Source organism: Oncorhynchus clarkii, chromosome 9 (genome assembly GCF_045791955.1).
Source record: "Oncorhynchus clarkii lewisi isolate Uvic-CL-2024 chromosome 9, UVic_Ocla_1.0, whole genome shotgun sequence".
Lineage (NCBI taxonomy): Eukaryota > Metazoa > Chordata > Actinopteri > Salmoniformes > Salmonidae > Oncorhynchus > Oncorhynchus clarkii.
In genome coordinates, this window is record NC_092155.1 from 51,850,174 (window position 1) to 51,873,491 (window position 23,318).

Here is a 23,318-nt window from a genome sequence, read left to right on the forward strand (position 1 = left end):
TTACACAGCCATCAACGGGCTTGCATACACTTAACCCTGTAACACAATATTACAATAAGAGAAGTCAACGAAAGGTAACTGTGAACTTTTCTTACTGGTAACCTCTTCTCCCGAATATCTTTCTCATTGACAATGGATGCTGTTGAATCCCTCCTCTACATTTTATTTCCCAAAAGAAACAGGTAAAATACCTACAACGGTATCCATGCATATTTGTGATCAATAAACACAAGTCCTCCCAACCTACCACACACAGACCACACAATCATACTCACCCACTTCGCATTCTGGTGAGGAACATGCCTCAATATTTTTATTTCATTCATTTTATTTTTTTTTACCTAATGTACACTTCTGGTGCAGCACGTGACATCATTATTACTTCACAATGTTGTCAGGAGAAAGAAATAAAACTAACTGTTCTGCGGGAAAGAATAAGGTACCATGCAAAAAACCTATGAGCTCGTCATATCTGACACCACTAATATCAGCAGTTCTATTCTCCACCATCTACTGTACAGGAACATGCATAGCTGTAGTAAGCTCGTCATTACACTGACATTTTTTGGTAAGGTTTGAAGATGCATGTGATTTAGAGACGTATGATACAAAATATGTTACATATACACTACCATCTAACAATCACTCCTTTATTTTCATCCGAGTTTGTGTGAAGAAATCTATTGCAGAATGCAGAACTAATATTTCTCTCTCTAAAGGTGTATTTATGTATCAATATAATTTTGTCATTATTCATCATCTGTATAATCTCTCCCTGCAATATTTTTTGACACACATTATGTACTGTATATTCGTTTTTCCTGCTTGTTCTAACGTTGCATATCTTGAAAAGTAAAAAGGCCTTCGATGCCACGGTGGGTATATTATTGTTGAAAAACACTCTTACCAACCACACCATCCATATGTGTCCGTTCTCTGAGTCCAAGAGGCATGTAGATTCCTGTTTCACACGCTGTCATCTGTTCCTGCTCAGCTCACAGTCTCCGTGAGTCTCTGTGATACTCACTCAATTTACTAACTCCCCCACCCCCCGTAACTCCCTGGACCAAAAGGTCAACCAGTAACAGTAACTTCCCCAGCACGTCACATGGATGGTTCAAATCAAATGAATGAATAAATGAAAAAGATTCTCGCTAGCCCTACCTCTATTCAGTAGACATTACGTTGGTATTGGAGTGAAGCATTTGCAAAGAGTGTGTGGTATCATCCTTGAATGTCCTTCTTTCCCATGTTCTTCTCTGATGGGCCCCCTTCCTCTTCTTTTGTGCAATGGGTCAAGGTCCTGTGCTTCAGGGGGTTATAAAGAGGAGATCTTGACAGTTTCCTGGGTGTTGAAGGTACTGGAGCGAGAGTTGCGTAGGATGCCAGGGATGGCGGGGGAGTTAGGTAGGCTCTCATCAGGAGTGTTGGCTGGGGGAGTGGGGATACTGATGATGGCTGCCGTGTAGTCATCACAGTTCAGCTTCAGGTTTTCAGTCCTGGCATTTAGACTGGAGCGACTGCTCAGACACATACACATAGATCAAGTTAGACAATGCACGCCAATATTCCTTTTAATAGCCCAACTTGTTAATTTTGTGTGGACTTATGTGTAATCATTGTAAGTAGATCAGTGTATTCTAGACAGGTAATTTGTTCTTCCACTCTCTGTAAAGTGATACATCCATCTACAACAACTATGTATAAAAATGCAAGTGCAATCTCACCATGATCAAATGTTTCTCTAAACAATAAACTATCATTAGTCATGCTACAGTGACAAATGTAAAATATTTTTTTGCATGGTTTTAGGCTTCTGGTACATTTATCATTAAACCCACGGAGGTTGTTTTGACAAACATCAACAGCATCAAAATAGTTAGAGGCAACAGAGCTTGAACAACTTTGCCTCAGCTCGTAATTCAGGATCAGCAGAAGGTTATTTTCAATGAATCAGACAGAGTAAAATATACTAAAACATCAACAGCCTCTACAGGTGATTTAGTGGTGGGGCAAAGATAGAAAGGGAGGGGTGGGCTCCTTGGATCAGGTGGACAGGTGGATGGTGTGTGCGGTACAGTACCTCTGTGGGTACTGGGTACCAGCAGGAGTCTTGGTGACGTGCAGCGTGTCCAGCTCCTGCACACTGCCCCGGCTGACAGAGACAGTGGAGTTGGCAAGGCGGAAGGCCCTCCTCTTGGCCCGGTGGGAGCAGCAGGTTGTGGTGGCCCCCTGCTGGCTGGACAGAGAAGTGCTGCGGCTGGTGCGGAAGCCCAATGAGTCGGTCACACACACCTCGCTGTAGGTGACTTCATCGGTGAACTCGTGATTCTGTCGAAACATACAATAAATAAAAATGTCTATCATGTCCCTCAGTGAGTTTAAAACTCTGGGGCAAAGATGTTCAGGAGGAGTGTAAATGTTTCCTGCAGGCTGGATTGTGTTACTTTGTTGTACATTTTGATAATGTATTGACTACTGCTGCCTTCTTGGCCAGATCACCCTTGTAAAAGAGACTCTGTGTCTCAATGGGATTCTCCTGGTTAAGTAAAGAAAGAAAGAAAGAACAGGCCTCTGATCAGCCTCACAGCTTTGAACTAGCTGTAGGTTTCTGCATGCTATAGCTCCAGGATGATGTTCTCCTGATGGTGTTTAATGTCTGTTTTTAAGTGGTGAAGCCCAAAGACAAATTTCCACATTGCGTGGACAATAAAGTTTTTGTAATTCTGTGATCGCTGCTCATAACTGCTGAAAGTGTGAAACATCATGAGTGTAACACTGCTGAGTGTGCATAAAGTACATCAAAGTGAGTGATCACCTTGAACAAAAAGTTATATCAGACAAAATGATCCATGAGATAGTTAACAGGCAAAAAAGGAGCACTCACTGTGGTTTTCTCCAAGCAGTGCAATAGGTGATGATGTTGGTGCTCAAAGGCGGACCTGTTCTTCACACAAAGAGGTGTGCTGTCACCATCACCATCCTGAGGGACAGAGCAAGAGAGCAAATCACTTAGCACATGGCACCACATGAAAATATATTGTAAGTGAAAATACAATGACATTAATAGTTGAATTAGTAGCTGGTAATGTATTGCTGTGATAAGCAAACTTAACATTGTAAACACATGTGAGATTTGATTTTGCCCGACAAACAATGTAGAATGAGTTCTTATTGATACAATAATACCATACACAGTACTACTGAGTAGACCGTATGCCTCCACAGGGCTAAGGAAATACATCTGAGTGACTGTCCTTGACTGTCTGATTGTACAGTAAGTGACCGTTCATGGTCTCTCTCTCCAGTGATGTTCACCCGGACACACAGAACCCCAGAGGACCAGTGCCCCCTCTGATGCTTCCTAAAAAGCATTTCTTTTGTGGTTTGTTAAACATATGGCTGTGAAGCTGAGATTTCTAGGTCAAGGTGGTTGATCGCTATCATTATTGCAATAGACGGCGAACAGCCTGTCAAAGTCATCTACATTGAGATGATCTTATCTGTTAGACTGAGAGAGAGTGTGTCAGAGTGGGAGGGAGGGAGGGAGGGAGGGAGGGAGGGAGGGAGGGAGGGAGGGAGGGAGCAGGGAAACAGCTATGTTAGTCACAAAGCCCGTCTGGAGACCTGCTGCAGTGTCAGCGGGCTAAGGGACATCTGTTTGATTCACTACAGACATGTCCGATAAGATCGTCCCTAAGTAGAAACAAAAACAATTAGCTTTGGCCCTTTGGAAGTCGTGCTCTATTGGGTCACTGAATAACAGAGGAGATGGATTAAGTGAGTAGTGTGTTCTTTAGTTCATGGTTTTGCTGTTCTGCACCAGTCTATATGTTGCCGTGTACAACAGCACAAAACACTGCACTGCGGTGACATTGCATGAGTGGTTGAACATTTCATGTTAGCTATTGGAAATATGAGAGAATGTTTTGCATTACATTACATTACATCACATCAAGTAGAAAACAGACTGCTAGCTATCCCTCATACAGTAGATTAAAATGAATGTTAATCACGGTCATTTGGAATAGGATTATGCAGTCCTCATGATAGAGTTCAATCCTAGGTTATTTGTTTTGCAATATATGACAGAATTGGCTATATTTGTCCTAATTTATCAAAAGAGGAACATACTGTAAATAGAAATACTGTGGGAGATAGCATTGCAAATCATGATTCATAGATTAAGTTTGGTTATGGCTGGAAGCCATGCATTCTTTATGCTAATGTTTTTGTAAAGATCCATATTACGGGAAACAGTGAGGTGTCAAATTGGGGAGATGGTTCTATAGGTGTTTGTGGGGGGGACTCTGGTATAGAGACTATACTGCAGGCAAGACTAAGAGGACCAGGAAAATATACAATGCTGTGATAGAGCTGGGAGAAAAAACAACCCCTCTAGGTTTATAAATAGCTCTGCAGTCCTGTTAGTAATGGGTTTATAGATCCGTGCTGAAAAAATACCCTCTCACTCTGGGATTGTAAATATTGGATTATAGTAGCTTTCAGCTGCTGATAAGAAATAAAGACTACTCTGGAATCAACCTGGTGCATAGTAAAGATGAGAATTCAATCCCTTCCCATCTGTGCCTCCTCCTCCTCCTCTCCCACCTCTACTCGTTACATCAGCAGAATGGGCATCTTCTTATATCCCTCTCTCCTCCTTTGGTGAAGCAAGATTAGTATACTGAAATATGTCTGGGAGGGAGCCCTTCTTTAATTCCCTGCACTGGCTATGGCTATTAAGGAATGTTACTGGAGATACTTCCAGTTGCATTGCTGTCTTCAATCATCTTTGGCATCATAGAGAGTATGATATAACACACAGTTACTAACTACACTAGTCTGCCATGCACATAGTACTGTATGTCAACCTGGTCACAGAGCATTTAGTATTATTCTGTACGTAAATCTGAGACTCTCCATTTAGTATGATATGTTACGTTTCATATGGTATGTATTAATTTGTGGATATCCATTACCCATGATGTATGATATGTATGATATGTTACGAATTACAATTCATATTATATGTTATGAATTGGCAAAACATACTATACAGTATGTTACAAATTTACAAAGCGTATATTATATGTTACGAATTCTAGTTAATTGGCTAACGTTAGCAAGATGGCTAACGTTAGCTAGGCTAGGGGTTAGGGTGAGGGGTTACGGGTTACGGGTTAAGGTTAGGGTTAAGTTTAGGAGTTAGGTTAAAGGGTTAAGCTTATGGTTAGGGGAAGGTTTAGCTAACATGCTACGTAGTTGCAAAAGTAGCTAAAAAAGTAGTAAGTCTTTGAAAAGTGGCTAATTAGCTAAAATGAAAAAATGTCAGTCCAAGTCAAGCACTGATGATTACATGGAGTAAAACCTCTGTGAGGAGGTTATGCATGTTACATGCAATGATGACAACATTAGAATAGTTACCTAATGCCTAGATTCCCTATAAGACAGGGCGTTTCAAAATAGGATACGGACAATATATATATATATGAGTGTACAAAACATTAGCAACACCTTCCTAATATTGAGTTGCAACCATTTTTGGCTCCAGAACAGCCTCAATTCACCGGGGCATGGACTCTACAAGGTGTCGAAAGCATTCAACAGGGATGCTGGCCCATGTTGACTCCAATGCTTCCCACAGCTGTGTCAAGTTGGCCAGATGTCCTTTGGGTGGTGGACCATTCTTGATACACACGGGAAACTGTTGAGTGTGGAAAAACCGAGCAGTGTTGCAGTTCTTGACACACTCAAACCGGTGCGCCTGGCACCTACTAACATACCCCATTCAAAGGCACTTAAACCTTACAAGAGATACAAAAGTACAAGTAATTGCCAAAATAAAGGAAACACCAACATAAAGTGTCTTAATAGGGTGTTAGGCCACCACAAGCCAGAACAGTTTAAATACACCTTGGCATAGATTCTACAAGTGTCTGGAAATCTATTGAAAGGATGCAACACCATTCTTCAACAAAAAATTCCATCGTTTGGTGTTTTGTCGATGGTGGTGGAAAATGGTGTCTCAGGCGAAGACCAGAATCTCCCATAAGTATTCACTTGTGTTGAGATCTGGTGACTGAGACGGCCATGGCATATGGTTTACATCATTTTAATGCTCATCAAACCATTCAGTGACCACTCGTGCCCTGCTGATGGCGAAATTGCCATCTTATGGGGGCATAGCTATGGTAGCCAAAATAATGCCCTTCCCAGCATTTTTACCCTAAGCATGATGGGATTTTAATTGCTTAATCAACTCAGGAACCACACCTGTGTGGAACCACCTGCTTTGAATATACTTTGTATCCCATATTTACTGAAGTGTTTACATTATTTTGGCAGTTACCTGTAGATACGCTATGTTAGAATGTTTATTTAGGTGAAGTCTGAGGTAATACAACTGAGGCAAAACATTTTTTCACTGCTTTAAAGATGAACAGCTCAGGATGGATGGTGAATCAGGAGACTAGTGAATTGCTACTCATCCTCTAGTAACTATTTTGTGGCCCCTGTTGCCAACACCATTACCTATGTGTGTCCATAAACCGCCTGTCTACAACCTCTGCTTTCTGTTCTCTGACTCCCTGATCTCTCAATACATTCTTAGAAAAAAGGGTTCCAAATGGGTTCTGCGGCTGTCCCCATAGGATAACCCTTTTTGAATGCAGACAGAACTCTTTTGGGTTCCATGTAGAACCCTCTGGGGAAAGGGTTCTACATGGAACCCAAAAGGGTTATACCTGGAACCAAAAGGGGTTATTCAAAGGTTCTCCTATGGAGACAACCGAAGACCCCTTTTTGTTTTTAGATAGCACCTTTTTTTCTAAGGGTGTAGGATCATTGGTTGAAACAATTTATTTGCATACTGTGAATGAGATTCATTCTGAGGGGAAAATAATAGATATTTGGTGTAGCAAGTCATCCTTCATTATTACAGGACTATTGGTGCTGACTGATAGATTTAATCAAAGGAAAGTTTGGGATTAAATATTAATGACTGTCAACGTGGCATTCGGTTATTTTAAATGTCATTGAAACTGAAGCTGACTGATTCTTACAATGTGCTTGATGTTCCCGGCCAGCAGATTAATTCATCTTTCTTTTAAATGTAAATATATGTTTTTCAAATTGGCAATCATAATGACATGAGATTATTATGCAGATAAGGCCAGCAGGCTAGTCTCTTTTTATTGGTTTGTAACTGTTATGAAAGTTGTATTGTCAATTTGTTTTGTAATTAAACACCTCTTTAAACGTGTACATGACACTGCAACAACATTTCCCCATGGGGACAATAAAGTCAGTAAAGTAATGTAAAGATTAGCTAGGTGAAACTACAGCAGAAAATGTTGGTGTCGGGGAGGTGTTCCAGAATTGAGAGAGAGATAGGGGGGGGGAAGAGAGAACAGCAATCTGTCTGATTCTGAAGTAAATCCAGTTATTATTGGCCAAGAATAAGCTACAGTTAAAGGAACAATTAATGATGCCATGGCAACAAAACTATCTCCAGAAAAGAGAAAAGCTTTAGTGCCATTTTGTTTTGTCACAAAGCTGAACTCCAAATGCTTTATCTTATCAGTCCAGAACCTCTGCTAAAAGCATTAAAGTAGGAAATCACCCTTTTGCCATGGACTCTTCCCTACTTTGCTCAGACCCTGATGAGTGTGTGCTACTATATATATTTAAACATACTTTAGTTGAAATACTGTATGCTGTACATGTGAAATCCAAACATACCCCAGTGAAATAACTATGATTCTCCATATGAGCATAAGGAAACATTTGCTCATGTGTATCGCTTACCTGCAATCCCCCATCCTCTTTGTGCTGCAAGAATGCATTGGTGGCCCCTTTTTTAGCCATTCGAATCCTTGCCTGGCGCACTTTCTGGAGAATGGAAAAGAATTGGATAGAAATGCCTGTGTCAGCATTTGCTCCACATACAACCCAGTGAGCAATATCTGGGGAATAAATACAAAACGGACATTTCACAAGACAGTGTGAATTCTTGTAGCTTTCCAATCGTCATTTGCCTGACAAGCACACCTAGTAAGGATAGAACCCTATCATACATAGGATACATTACAGCAAAGGGTCTGTCGACCTTCACAACAAACTGACATGCAGATGATGAGAATGACATCACGCCTCTCTCTCTCTCTCTTACCTGCTGTGCCCTCATCTTATCTGCCCTTTGGTTCTGGTGGTAGATCCTTGCGAAGTTGGAGACTATAACAGGCACAGGTAGAGCAATCACCAGCACGCCACTGAGGGAGCAGATGGAGCCAAATATCTTGCCCGCTATGGAGTCTGGAACCATGTCTCCATATCTGCAAACAGCAACAACACGCCAGTGGGGGATTAATGTGAGGAACGCTCCTCTCAGGTCATTACTGTGACTAGTGAGACAGAACAGTTATATCTCAGCATCGCAGTGTACACAGGCAGAGACACAAAATAATGGTTGTGAGTGTAAACGTGTCAATCATCCTGTCTTGGACTTTAGAATGGCTCTGAAATCAAAAAAGAAATATGCCTGAAATAGATGACAGGTAGAGCACTCTAACACCTGTGAAAAAACTCATAGGGTGACAAGAAAATGAAATCAACACAATTACTCTCACTTCACTAGTAAGACTTCAATAAATCCATTGTGACAAGTCTTCATTGTGCTTGTGTGAACATTTGATTATATCATACATTACTTGTCAAAACTCAGAAACTCATCTTTGCAACTGAACACCTCATTTAAGAAAGACTGATTGCCATGACTGAGAGGGATCACGCCAGAGCAATTAAGTAGACCATTTGTGTCTCTCTCCTTCACTCTCACTGAACACACACATACTGTACATGCACACACGCACGTGCACAGTCGCGCACATACACGCACATACGCAAGTTGCTGGTGGTTGCCTCATATAGAGTATTACACCATCTCACCTCTGATTGGCCTAGCTTACTCCATAATTCACTGGTGCTGAGCTGAATGACTGTTACAAAGCAATAATAGGGGAGTGATGTCAGAAGCCAGACAGGTGTGGTGGAGCCAACATTTCCCACTTTCATCATGGCCATTGGAATATGCCGCCTGCCTCCTGATCAGCAAGCTTTCCCATTACAATAAGGCCTACATAGACATGCTGTGTCCCAACATGGCAGGGGGCTACTGTCAGAGATAAACACTACAAACCTGTTAGCATCATTCACTCATGGAACGTTTGTCTTTCAAATCATGTAAAGACCAAAAGGTTTGTTTTGTTTTGCCCATCTGGCTGTCACTGTCACTGGATAGATTTCTTGAAGGGGCTATTTACATAAATGATAAATGCACAACAAACTTCCCTGCTGTAAGACACATACAGTATGGCAGCTGTGGCACTGTCTGCACTTTGGACCACCAACAATACAAGTGCATAGTGGTACTACTGTATGTACTCTATTCACAACGGGTTGCCTTTTTGACGACATTCTGCAGGTACAAAAACAAGCATGAAGATACTGTGATCCGCATGCATTAATAGTCAGTCACTGTTAGAGTAGAATATTGATCGGAGAAACATTGATACGCATATAACCCATAAGGGAAAAGGGAAAAATATGAATTTTCTGTCTTAAAAACAGATTTGATTTACTGCTTTAATTTGAAGCTACTGATGGACTCCTCAAGCCATACAGTTGAAATTAGTTCTGGATAATTACAGGGGGAAACTGAGAAAGATTACTGTACAGTTGATGGGAAAGGTAATAGAGTTTCTCTGGACTGGGGACATTTGTAAACCACTCAAGTCATTTAGATCAGCACCATTTTGAGCAATTGTTTGTGCCTCATACTGTAGTTACTGCAGCACACCATCATAGTGCTGAGGGAGCATCAGCTAGTTCCAACCATCCAAGTAGCTGCAATAGCTCTGTTAAAGTAGAGCTGTAGTGAACATGGTGGTTGTAGTAGTATTAGTACTAGTGTTTGGTTTAGTATGTTGATACTGTACTTACATACGGTATGTCTTCATTCATGACAGAATTGACATGCTCATAATGAGACTTACATTTCTTATTATACAAGTTCAATGATATATCATAAGCAAATGCCTAAGGGACATTTTTTTCCTACCATATCATTCAAATTCATTCTAGGTCTGATCCTAATACATTTTACAGCCAACTGTTTCCCCTTTGAATTTAAAAATGGATTAATGTTAGCAACGTTTTATCCGATTGCAAGTTAGCTAGGAGGCAAGACGGCTATCTCAAACCCGGCAGAATAAGGAGGGGGAACATTAAAAAAAAGCACTCATCGAGACCATAAGACAAAGTGTTTGATAAAATTCTACCTGCTGCCTTCTTTTTATGTGAAGATGTTGTCTATTGTTGTGTTCCCTGCTTCCCTCCGTTCAATAGCCCATAAGGGGCTCTGTGCTCCCTGGACCAATCTACATCAACTCCAGCCTCTAATCTAGTTTCGCATTGGAAAACGTCCAAATGATTGAATGGCAGGATCTCTGCAGATGGCCCTCGGTTCAAAGATAAGCAAGAGAACAAGTTATATACAGTACCAGTCAAAAGTTTGGACACACCTACTCATTCAAGGGTTTTCTTTATTTTTACTATTACTACATTGTAGAATAATAGTAAAGACATCACAACTATGCAATAACACATATGGAATCATGTAGCAACCAAAAAAGTATTAATCAAATCAAAATATATTTTACATTTGAGATTCTTCAAAGTTTGCCTTTTGCCTTGATGACAGCTTTGCACACTCATGGCATTCTCTCAACCAGCTTCACAAGGTAGTCACCTGGAATGAATTTCAATTAACAGGTGTGCATTGTTAAAAGTTAATTTATGGAATTTCTTTCCTTCTTAATGCATTTGAGCCAATCAGTTGGGTTGTGACAAGGTAGGGGTGGTATACAGAAGATAGCTCTATTTGATAAAATAGCAATTATATTATATTATGGCAAGAACAGCTCAAATAAGCAAAGACAAATGACAGTCCATTGTTACTTTAAGACATGAAGGTCAGTCAATGCAGAAAATGTCAAGAACTTTGAAAGTATCTTCAAGTGTAGTCGCAAAAACCATCAAGCGCTATGATGAAAGTGGCTCTCAAGAGGACAGCCACAGGAAAGGAAGACCCAGAGTTACCTCTGCTGCAGAGGATGAGTTCATTAGAGTTAACTGCACCTCAGATTGCTTCACAGAGTTCAAGTAACAGACACAACATCAACTGTTCAGAGGAGACTGCAAAAATCAGGCATTCATGGTCGAATTTCTTCAAAGAAACCAATACTAAAGGACACCACCAGAAGAAACTTGCTTGGTCCAAGAAACACGATAAATGGACATTAGACCGTTAGAAATCTGTCCTTTGGTCTGATGAGTCCAAATTTGCAATTTTTGGTTCCAACAGCTGTGTCTTTGTGAGACGCAGAGTAGGTGAACGGATGATCTCTGCATATGTGGTTCCCATCATGAAGCATGGAGGAGGAGTTGTGATGGTGTGTGAGGTGACACTGTGAGTGATTTATTTAGAATTCAAGGCACAGTTAACCAGCATGGCTACCACAGCATTCTGCAGCGACACGCCATCCCATCTGGTTTGCACTTAGCAGGACCATCATTTGTTTTTCATTAGGACAATGACTCAAACCACACCTCCAGGCTGTGTAAGGTATATTTGACCAAGAAGGAGAGTGATGGAGTATTGCATCAGATAACCTGGCTTCCACAATCACCCGACCTCCACCCAATTGAGATGGTTTGGGATGAGTTGGACCGCAGAGTGAAGGAAAAGTAGCCAAGTGCTCAGCATATGTGGGAACTCCTTCAAGACTGTTGGAAAAGCATTCCTCACGAAGCTGGTTGAGAGAATGCCAAGAGTGTGCAAAGCTGTCATCATTGCAAAGGGTGGCTACGTTGAAGAATCTCAAATATAAAATATATGTAGAAAATAGTAAAAATATAGAAAAACCCTTGAATGAGTAGGTGTGTCCAAACTTTTGACTGGTACTGTATGTTAATGCTCATTGATATCATGCTATGAAAGCTATACTATATAATTAGAATTGTTATATATTTTAACAATGACACATTTACAGTAGATTGAACACAGGAATTAATAGAATACAAATGAAATGTTTGAGACAAAAACAGAATACTACTGTGCACAGGTCAGTTCAGTGTCAGTGTCTCCATGTTTTCTTATGCAGTGATATCCATGCATTTCTCATCAGCATTATGAAGAGCTTCCTAGCTCTTTAATTTGCCCATAATAGAATAATGTCTTAGACAGATGCCCGTGGGGGAGAGCGAGAGAGAGGCAGCCTGGCCTAGATGTGGGTACTGAAAGGGGTCAAGGAGTGTTGTCAGTAGTTCACAGGGATATTGAGTAGAGAGAGAATAGTGAACTGAGAAATCGCAGAAAACTGTTAACTCTTCTTTTTTTCCTTTTTTTTTCACAGCCTTCATGGAAAATGCTTCACATGATTAATCAGCTATTATTTATATGGCTACCTTATATTCTTGGCAGTCATGTGAATGCAGTACAATGCTCTTCATATGAATCACCATCAGCACTACAGACACTGTACCACTTTATTCCGGCCTCTTCACAATTCTGTCTCTACAATCAAGGCTTGATTTTGGCTGCTCACATTTTTGAAAGAGAGGTTTTGTACATGATCCTTGTATCCAGCCCAAAGGCTATGTTTTTGTGTCTAATAACAGTGCAATATGTTGCACTTCAAGCTTGAGGAAAATGATCAACTGTGTCCAAAAGGTCTGATTCAAACGAGACAAATCATTCCAATCCAGCATTCTCATACTGGAGGATAATCCTCTCTGAAAAAATGTTCGGGGAAAAGCCAATGAAAATCTTAACACTGACCACAAACAAGCCCATTGGAGAATGGAGCATTTTTGCCAGAGTCACCGAAGGTGAACCAACCATCTCAGATTGAAACTCATTGTGAGTCTTACCTACTCATAGCTAGCAGATTGTAACGGGCTAAGGCGATGCTCCATTAGCCGTTACAGGTTAGGTACTGTTGGAGTAGCAGATAATTTTCTACCAACTTTATTTCTTTATTTTATCTTATTTAACTAGGCAAGTCAGTTAAGAACACATTTTTACTTACAATGTCAGCCTACCCCGGTCAAACCCTAACCCGGACGACGCTGGGCCAATTGTGCGCCGCCCTTTTGGCCTCCCAATCAAGGCCGGTTGTGATACAGCCTGGAATCGAATCAGGGTCTGTAGTGACGCCTCTAGCACTGAGATGCAGTGCCTTAGGCGTCTTCGCCACTCGGAGAGACCCCAAATTTTCGACCAACCTTAACTTGGTGACATCCTATTTTCCGGACTTGGAAGACAGCCAATGTCTTCTTATTATCAATGTCTAGTTGGAGGGTTTGCTTGAATATTTTAAACACTCCGTTATTAAATGTTTTGCTAACCAAGCAATCCAACAATGTGTACGCCGCCATCTTTTTCAAATTAAAAAAATATTCTCTAATTTTATTGAGACAGGTGAGTGTCATCATGACATGCGGCACTTTGGGGTGGACACCCACCTGTCTCAATCAATGAGAGAAGATTAGACAAGATGGCGGTGAATACATGGAGCAAAATGTTTAATTTAATAACAGAGCATTTTCTAAATTCAAACAAACCCCCTGCAACTAGACATGAACGTTTCAGGAATTGAGAAAGTATTGTTATGTTTGGTCGAAAATTCTATGTGCTACACCAAACAGTATGTATCTAAACACACCTATTAGCCAGCTGGAACAGAGTAATGGTCTGACTAGGCCATAAATTCAAATTGCTAACCTACTCAATACTGACTATCACATAAGGTGTGTAACTGATATTGACTTGTTGTGAGTGGAGTGGTGATTGTGTCCGGCAGCTCTGATTGGTTAAACACTCATTTGCTGTACATGATAAACAGCTGCTAATGCAAAGTGACAGACCCACAAGCACCACTTGACATGCATCCTATTCAAACCTAATGGGGACAATGAGCTCATCAGTGATTGCATCAGGTAATGACTCATTTGGTAATGAACAGGCAAATGTCAAGTGCCTGGGAATTAAACAGAGGAAGGACTTCCCCTTGGTTAGCTGACAATGTTAATGATTACAGGAGCACACCTGTATCCCACTAAGAGAATGCTCTCTGTTTAGTTACGGTATGACCAATGATTTATTGACAGAAAGTGTCAGCAACTAATAGACCTGCGGTATTCATAGACATTGAAATTGCTGGGATGGGACAACCACCCCCCTCACTTTGATTACAATTGTACAAATTCTATTTGGGTAAGAGAAAAAAAAACTGTTTAATAAACATTTTAAAAATCACTTTGACTTTGAAGTGTGGATCATTGTGGACTTGGATTCCTTCAGTGATGTCCACATGCTGTGTAGTTGAGGTGATTTGCCTCGGACAAAATCTGTTAAAATCGTATTAATAATTCCCAGATATTAACAATAAGTCTGTGACTTATGACCGTCACTCTGTTAAACTTCCAACAGGACTGAAACACAGAAGGGTGCCCTGACAACAGCATTCAGAACAGCAGCATAACATAAATGTATGTATGAGTGATTCCATAAAGACATTCCATAAAACATTAACTTTATCACAGCATTAACATGGGCACTGAAACAGGTAAGGACATTCAATCAGTGTTAGCAGTGAGCAGCACTCTGTGTTGCTGGAGCCTCGAAGGTTGCTGTTGAGATCGGTTGTTTTGTGATGCTGGGTAGAGGGAGAGAGAGAGCAGAGCATGTGTCCCATATAGATAACCAGGCTATTTAATGCTGCCTGTCTACAGCCTGTGCAATTTGCTGGACTGATCATGAAAAGCTGTCACCTTAATACTAACCACAGCCAAGGGTATTAAAGTGTGTTTAGATGTGAATGAGTACATTTGTATTTGTGTTTTCACTGTCTAAAGAAAATTTAAGATTTTTATGGCACATTAAATCCCCATAGTGGTCTGGTGGTTGATTAATGAAAAGATCATGCAATGGAGAATCATTATTCATGGTCTATTTAAAATCGTGATTCACTCAAATAAATGAGAAAGTATTTTCCTCTTTCGATAAACAGCTGTAGTCCTATCTTAGGACAGAGTGGTACATTTAAATTCATCAGCCACCATGGGTACCCTAACCATTCGCAGCACTCTGTAGTAGGAATGACAACATGAGTAACATAGGAATTACAACCCCTACGTGGGAAGTGATACTGTTTGAGAATTGTCTGTTATTGAATCTCTGAACCAATTGTTTTTGGGACATAATACAGAAAAAATTATGACATACAGTACTGGCCTGTTGAGGAGTGACGGACTCCATCCTAGCTGGAGGGGTGCTCTCATCTTATCTACGAACATAGAGAGGGCTCGAACTCCCCTAGCTCCACAATGAGATAGGGTCCAGGCCAGGCAGCAGGCTGTTAGCCAGCCTGCCAGCTTAGTGGAGCCTGCCACTAGCACAGTCAGTGTAGTCAGCTCAGATATCCCCATTGAGACCGTGTCTGTGCCTCGACCTAGGTTGGGCAAAACTAAACATGATGGTGTTCGCCTTAGCAATCTCACTGGAATAAAGACTTCCTCAATTCCTGCCATTATTGAAAGAGAATGTGATACCTGACATCTCAAAATAGGGCTACTTAATGTTAGATCCCTCACTTCCAAGGCAGTTATAGTCAATGAACTAATGACTGATCATAATCTTTATGTGATTGGCCTGACTGAAACTCCATTCCAAAAGGCTTTCAGAGCCATCCTCGACTCAGTGGGTTTTGTCCAACATGTCTCCGGACCTACTCACTGCCACAGTCATACTCTGGACCTAGTTTTGTCCCATGGAATAAATGTTGTGGATCTTAATGTTCTTCCTCATAATCCTGGACTATTGGACAACCATTTTATTACGTTTGCAATCGCAACAAAAAATCTGCTCAGACCCCAACCAAGGATCATCCAAAGTCGTGCTATAAATTCTCAGACAACACAAAGATTCCTTGATGCCCTTCCAGACTCCCTCTGCCTACCCAGGGACATCAGAGGACAAAAATCAGTTAACCACCTAACTGAGGAACTCAATTTAACTTTGCCCAATACCCTAGATGCAGTTGCATCCCTAAAAACTAAAAACATTTAAGAAGAAACTAGCTCCCAGGTATACAGAAAATACCCGAGCTCTGAAGCAAGCTTCCAGAAAATTCGAACGGAAATGGCGCCACACCAAACTGGAAGTCTTCCGACTAGCTTGGAAAGACCGTACCGTGCAGTATCGAAGAGCCCTTACTGCTGCTCGATCATCCTATTTTTCCAACTTAATTGAGGAAAATAAGAACAATCCAACATTTATTTTTGATTTTTGATCCCATTCCTCTCAAAAAAAATTGAAAAAGCTGTAGCACAGCAACTCACTGCCTTCCTGAAGACAAACAATGTATATGAAATGCTTCAGTCTAGTTTTAGACCCCATCATAGCACCGAAACTGCACTTGTAAATTACCTTTTAATGGCATCAGACCGAGGCTCTGCATCTGTCCTCGTGCTCCTAGACTTTAGTGTTGCTTTTGATACCATCGATCACCACATTCTTTTGGAGAGATTGGAAACCCAAATTGGTCTACACGGACAAGTTCTGGCCTGGTTTAGATCTTATGTAACGGAAAGATACAGGTTGTCTCTGTGGATGGTTTGTCGTCTGACAAATCAACTGTAAATTTCGGTGTTCCTCAAGATTCTGTTTTAGGACCACTATTGATTTCACTATATATTTTACCTCTTGGGGATGTCGTTCAAAAACATAATGTTAACTTTCACTGCTATGTGGATGACACACAGCTGTACATTTCGATGAAACATGGTGAAGCCCCAAAATTGCCCTCGCTGGAAGCCTGTGTTTCAGACATAAGGAAGTGGCTGCAAACGTTCTACTTTTAAACTCGGACAAAACAGAGATGCTTGTTCTAGGTCCCAAGAAACAGAGAGATCTTCTGTTGAATCTGACAATTAATCTTGATGGTTGTACAGTCGTCTCAAATAAAACTGTGAAGGACCTTGTCGTTACTTTATCTTTGTGGGCTATACTCGGCCTTGTCTCAGGATGGTAAGTTGGTGGTTGAAGATATCCCTCAAGTGGTGTGGGGGCTGTGCTTTGGCAAAGTGGGTGGGATTATATCCTGCCTGTTTGGCCCTGTCCGGGGGTATCATCGGATGGGGCCACAGTGTCTCCTGACCCCTCCTGTCTCAGCCTCCAGTATTTATGCTGCAGTAGTTTATGTGTCGGGGGGCTAGGGTTAGTCTGTTATATCTGGAGTATTTCTCCTGTCTTATCCAGTGTCCTGTGTGAATTTAAGTATGCTCTCTCTAATTCTCTCTTTCTTTTTTTCTTTCTCTCTTCTTTCTTTCTCTCTCTCTCTCGGAGGACCTGAGCCCTAGGACTACCTGGCATGATGACTCATTGCTGTCCCCAGTCCACCTGGCCATGCTGCTGCTCCAGTTTCAACTGTTCTGCCTGCGGCTATGGAACCCTGACCTGTTCACTGGACGTGCTACCTGTCCCAGACCTGCTTTTTTCAACTCTCTAGAGACGGGAGCGGTAGAGATACTCTCAATGATCGGGTATGAAAAGCCAACTGACATTTACTCCTGAGGTGCTGACCTGTTGCACCCTCAACAACTACTGTGATTATTATAATTTATCATCTTGGCCATGTTCTGTTGTAATCTCCACCCGGCACAGCCAGAAGAGGACTGGCCACACCTCAAAGCCTGGTTCTTCTCTAGGTTTCTTCCTAGATTTTGGCCTTTCAAGGGAGTTTTTCCTAGCCACCGTGCTACTACACCTGCATTGTTTGCTGTTTGGGGTTTTATGTACAGCCAGTCTGCTGTTCCCACATGCTTCAAGAGGGCCACCATTGTTCCTGTTCCCAAGAAAGCTAAGGTAACTGAGCTAAATGACTACCGCCCCGTAGCACTCACATCCGTCATCATGAAGTGCTTTGAGAGACTAGTCAAGGACCATATCACCTCCACCCTACCTGACACCCTAGACCCACTCCAATTTGCTTACCGCCCAAATAGGTCCACAGACGATGCAATCTCAACCACACTGCACACTGCCCTAACCCATCTGGACAAGAGGAATACCTATGTGAGAATGCTGTTCATCGACTACAGCTCGGCATTCAACACCATAGTACCCTCCAAGCTCGTCATCAAGCTCGAGACCCTGGGTCTCGACCCCGCCCTGTGCAACTGGGTACTGGACTTCCTGACGGGCCGCCCCCAGGTGGTGAGGGTAGGCAACAACATCTCCTCCCCGCTGATCCTCAACACTGGGGCCCCACAAGGTTGCGTTCTGAGCCCTCTCCTGTACTCCCTGTTCACCCACGACTGCGTGGCCACGCACGCCTCCAACTCAATCATCAAGTTTGCGGACGACACAACAGTGGTAGGCTTGATTACCAACAACGATGAGACGGCCTACAGGGAGGAGGTGAGGGCCCTCGGAGTGTGGTGTCAGGAAAACAACCTCACACTCAACGTCAACAAAACTAAGGAGATGATTGTGGACTTCAGGAAACAGCAGAGGGAACACCCCCCTATCCACATCGATGGAACAGTAGTGGAGAGGGTAGCAAGTTTTAAGTTCCTCGGCATACACATCACAGACAAACTGAATTGGTCCACTCACACAGACAGCATCGTGAAGAAGGCGCAGCAGCGCCTCTTCAACCTCAGGAGGCTGAAGAAATTCGGCTTGTCACCAAAAGCACTCACAAACTTCTACAGATGCACAATCGAGAGCATCCTGGCGGGCTGTATCACCGCCTGGTATGGCAACTGCACCGCCCTCAACCGTAAGGCTCTCCAGAGGGTAGTGAGGTCTGCACAACGCATCACCGGGGGCAAACTACCTGCCCTCCAGGACACCTACACCACCCGATGTCACAGGAAGGCCATAAAGATCATCAAGGACATCAACCACCCGAGCCACTGCCTGTTCACCCCGCTATCATCCAGAAGGCGAGGTCAGTACAGGTGCATCAAAGCTGGGACCGAGAGACTGAAAAACAGCTTCTATCTCAAGGCCATCAGACTGTTAAACAGCCACCACTAACACTGAGTGGCTGCTGCCAACACACTGACACTGACTCAACTCCAGCCACTTTAATAATGGGAATTGATGGGAAATGATGTAAATATATCACTAGCCACTTTAAACAATGCTACCTTATATAAATGTTACTTACCCTACATTATTCATCTCATACGCATACGTATATACTGTACTCTATATCATCGACGGTATCCTTATGTAATACATGTATCACTAGCCACTTTATACTATACTATGCCACTTTGTTTACATACTCATCTCATTTGTACATACTGTACCCGATACCATCTACTGTATCTTGCCTATGCTGCTCTGTACCATCACTCATTCATATATCCTTATGTACATATTCTTTATCCCCTTACACTGTGTACAAGACAGTAGTTTTGGAATTGTTAGTTAGATTACTTGTTATTACTGCATTGTCGGAACTAGAAGCACAAGCATTTCGCTACACTCGCATTAACATCTGCTAACCATGTGTATGTGACAAATAAAATTTGATTTGATTTGATTTGAGATATCAGCTGATGTAAGAAGGGCTATATAAATACATTTGATTTGATTGACTTTATTGATTGAGATAAGGTGAAGTAAAACCTCTCCGTTCTCTCAGTGAGAAAGTTGTGGATGCAGACGCAGTACTCCTTTAGGCTCGGATGGCGCTGGAATGGAGAACTGCTGTTTTACAGGCTCTTGACCAATTCAGCTATTTATTGTGTTGTTTTGCGCTGATTGTTACCTATGACCGAAAATACCTTCTGGACATTAGAACAGCCATCACTCGATTTTGATGAAGATTTCTACTGCAATGAGTCGGTGGCGCAGGACATAGTGCTCATCCCGGACTTGGCCCAAATCCCGATACTCGGAAGAGAAAGAGACGGTGCAAGAGAGGCCGACAGAGGCCCTATTCTATTGTAGACTATCCTATAAACTGAAGAACTGTAATATCCTATGTTTCTCTGAGTCGTGGCTGAACAAGGACATGGATAATATAAAGTGGGGAGAACAAATATTTGATACACTGCCGATTTTACAGGTTTTCCTACTTACAAAGCATGTAGAGGTCTGTAATTTTTATCATAGGAACACTTCAACTGTGAGAGACAAAAAAAACAAAAATCCAGAAAATCACATTGTATGATTTTTATGTAATTAATTTGCATTTTATTGCATGACATAAGTATTTGATCACCTACCAACCAGTAAGAATTCCGGCTCTCACAGACCTGTTAGTTTTTCTTTAAGAAGCCCTCCTGTTCTCCACTTATTACCTGTATTAACTGCACTTGTTTGAACTCGTTACCTGTATTAAAGACACCTGTTCACACACTCAATCAAACAGACTCCAACCTCTCCACAATGGCCAAGACCAGACAGCTGTGTAAGGACATCAGGGATAAAATTGTAGACCTGCACAAGGCTGGGATGGGGCAACAGGACAATAGGCAAGCAGCTTGGTGAGAAGGCAACAACTGTTGGCGCAATTATTAGAAAATGGAAGAAGTTCAAGCTGACGGTCAATCACCCTCGGTCTGGGGCTCCATGCAAGATCTCACCTCGTGGGGCATCAATGATCATGAGGAAGGTGAGGGATCAGCCCAGAACTACACGGCAGGACCTGGTCAATGATCTGAAGAGAGCCATTAGTCAAAGAAAACCATTAGTAACACACTATGCCGTCATGGATTAAGCCAGCGCATGTCCAGGCCCGTCTGAAGTTTGCCAATGACCATCTGGATGATCCAGAGGAGGAATGGGAGAAGATGAAGAGGATGCTAAGCTAAAGGACTGTTTTGCTAGCACAGACAGGAAGGAATATGTTCCATGAATCATCCGATGCCATCCAGGACCTCTATACCAGGCGGTGTCAGAGGAAGGCTCTAAAAATGATTAGACTCCAGCCACCAGTCATAGGCTGTTCTCTGTGATACTGCATGGGAAGCAGTATCGATGCAACAAGTCTGGAACCAACAGAACACTGAACAGTTTCTACCCCCAAGCCATAAGACTGCTAAATAGTTAGTTAAATAGTTAACAAAATAGCTACCCAGACTCTCTGCATTGACCATTTTTGCACTAACTTTTTTTTAGACTCATCACATAAGCTGCTGCTACTGTTGTCTAGTCACTTAGTCCTAGTTGTATGTAAAGATCTTCCTCAATTACCTTGTACCCCTGCACAGCGACTTGGTAATGGTACCCTGTGTATTTTGCCAAGTTATCGTTGCTCATTGTGTATTTATTATTGTTTTTATTATTAAGTGTTATTACTTTTCTATGATTTATCTATTTTCTTTCTCTCTGCTTTGTTGGGAAGGGCCCGTAAGTAAGCATATCATTGTTAGTTTCCAGGTTGTTTACGAAGCATGTGACGAATAATACAATTTTTAAAGTATTTATTGCCACTGTGGTAAAATACACGAATTCCACACAGGGAGAATTTGTAATTCCTCCCTTGGTAAAATAAAACAATACAGGGAACACCAATGGTGAAGACAGTAATATAAAAAAGCCTCCATTTGATCATCTTAAAATAGAACTGGTCCTCAATGGGTGTGTTCATGTTCTAACAAAGGCAATAATGCATTCACAAGATCTTATCATCACCACTTATCATCCCCCTCCACTTCCTCCATCTACTTATCTTGCAGACTGATTCACCATCTTGTTTCGTCTCAAAATATTATAGCAATATCAGTTTTAGGAACAACTAATGCTTGCCCTTTTTTACGGTATGCTAGTCCAGGTGTAAAACAGTCTTTAACCTTTCCAACTCTAGAGGGGAATTTCCCCGACTATTGAATCATATCACATGCACTGAAGCTAATATCTGCTCCACCGTGCTTATGAATCAGTGCCTACACCCCATTATGGTTCCAATGATTTTAGTGTGCAGAGCTCCAATGTTAAATAATGGATGACACAATGCAGGCAGTTGTAATATATTTGTATGGCTTTTAGCCTTACCCTACATGGTACCTCTGTTTAAAAAGACAATTCAACCCAAATTCAACCCAACCCAACCCAGTGCACTCTTTGATAAAAAGGGTTCCAAAAGGGTTCTTCGGCTGTCCCCATAGGAGAACCCTTTTTGGTTCCAGGTAAAACTCTTGGGTTCCATGTAGAACGCTCTGTGTAAAGGGTTCTACATGGAACTCAAAAAGGTCCGACCTGGAACCAAAAAGGCTTCTTCTATGGGAACAGCCGAAGAAACCTTATAGGTTCTAGATAGGACCTTTTTTATCTTAAAGTGTATGGTTGTAACATACAACTTTTTAATGGAACTTTATTTAAAGGCTGAAATGTGAGGTTTTATTCTCTAACCTTTAATATTTCATGTGAGAAGTTCTACTACCTAACCCAGAGCCTGTAGTCTGTAAAGCAGGCTAACTCTTTTTCAAATTGTTGGGGGGTTTGAAGTAAATATTGAGGAACTGGTAAAAGATACTCAATTGAAATCTAATGACAAAGAAAAAGCCTCCAGAAGAGTTTTGATGGACTGATATTGCGGATAACTAAATATCCCTTTATTCAAAGACATTATTGTGTCTCCTGCAAGATTATTGTCGTGTGGTAGGTTTTCCTTGAGAATTCTGTTCCTGCCTGCCACCCTCCTATCCTCTCCAGCAGACGGTGTTCCTGCCTGTCGCCCTCCTATCCTCTCCAGCAGACGGTGTTCCTGCCTGTCGCCCTCCTATCCTCTCCAGCAGACGGTGTTCCTGCCTGCCGTCCTCCTATCCTCTCCAGCAGACAGTGTTCCTGCCTGTCGCCCTCCTATCCTCTCCAGCACAGTGTTCCTGCCTGTCGCCCTCCTATCTTCTCCAGCAGACGGTGTTCCTGCCTGCCGCCCTCCTATCCTCTCCAGCAGACTGTGTACCTGCATGCCACCCTACCCTCCTCTCCAGACCTCCTGTTCTCACTCTGCTCTGTTTATCCTCGGCTTGTCGATAGAAGACAGCCAAACAGCAGGATGCAAATGAACATTGAAGTCATTATCTGAGTGTGGTATTGAGCCAGAAAGCCATACCATAGTCTAGAGATGGGAGCAGCAAGGGGCAGGGTAGAGAGAGTGAGACAGAGAGAGAGATAGAGAGAGAGAGTACTGAAGGTGAAAAGGAAAGAGGAGAGAGATGGACACCAGGCA

The 23,318-nt window shown here is 42.0% G+C and overlaps 1 protein-coding gene across 1 annotated transcript in view; it reads right to left on the bottom strand.

Moving 5' to 3' along the window:
* Nucleotides 1–282: 282 nt before the first annotated feature.
* Nucleotides 283–23,318, bottom strand: part of LOC139417288 (A-type voltage-gated potassium channel KCND1-like) — a 60,113-nt gene continuing 37,077 nt past the window's right edge. Inside the window, exons 3-7 of the mRNA XM_071166551.1 lie at nt 8,174–8,336; nt 7,810–7,893; nt 2,888–2,983; nt 2,084–2,331; nt 283–1,520 (exon numbers count right to left, since the gene is read on the bottom strand). Coding sequence (XP_071022652.1) covers nt 1,319–1,520; nt 2,084–2,331; nt 2,888–2,983; nt 7,810–7,893; nt 8,174–8,336 — 793 coding nt within the window. The 3' untranslated portion in view covers nt 283–1,318. The remainder of the gene's footprint in view (nt 1,521–2,083; nt 2,332–2,887; nt 2,984–7,809; nt 7,894–8,173; nt 8,337–23,318) is intronic.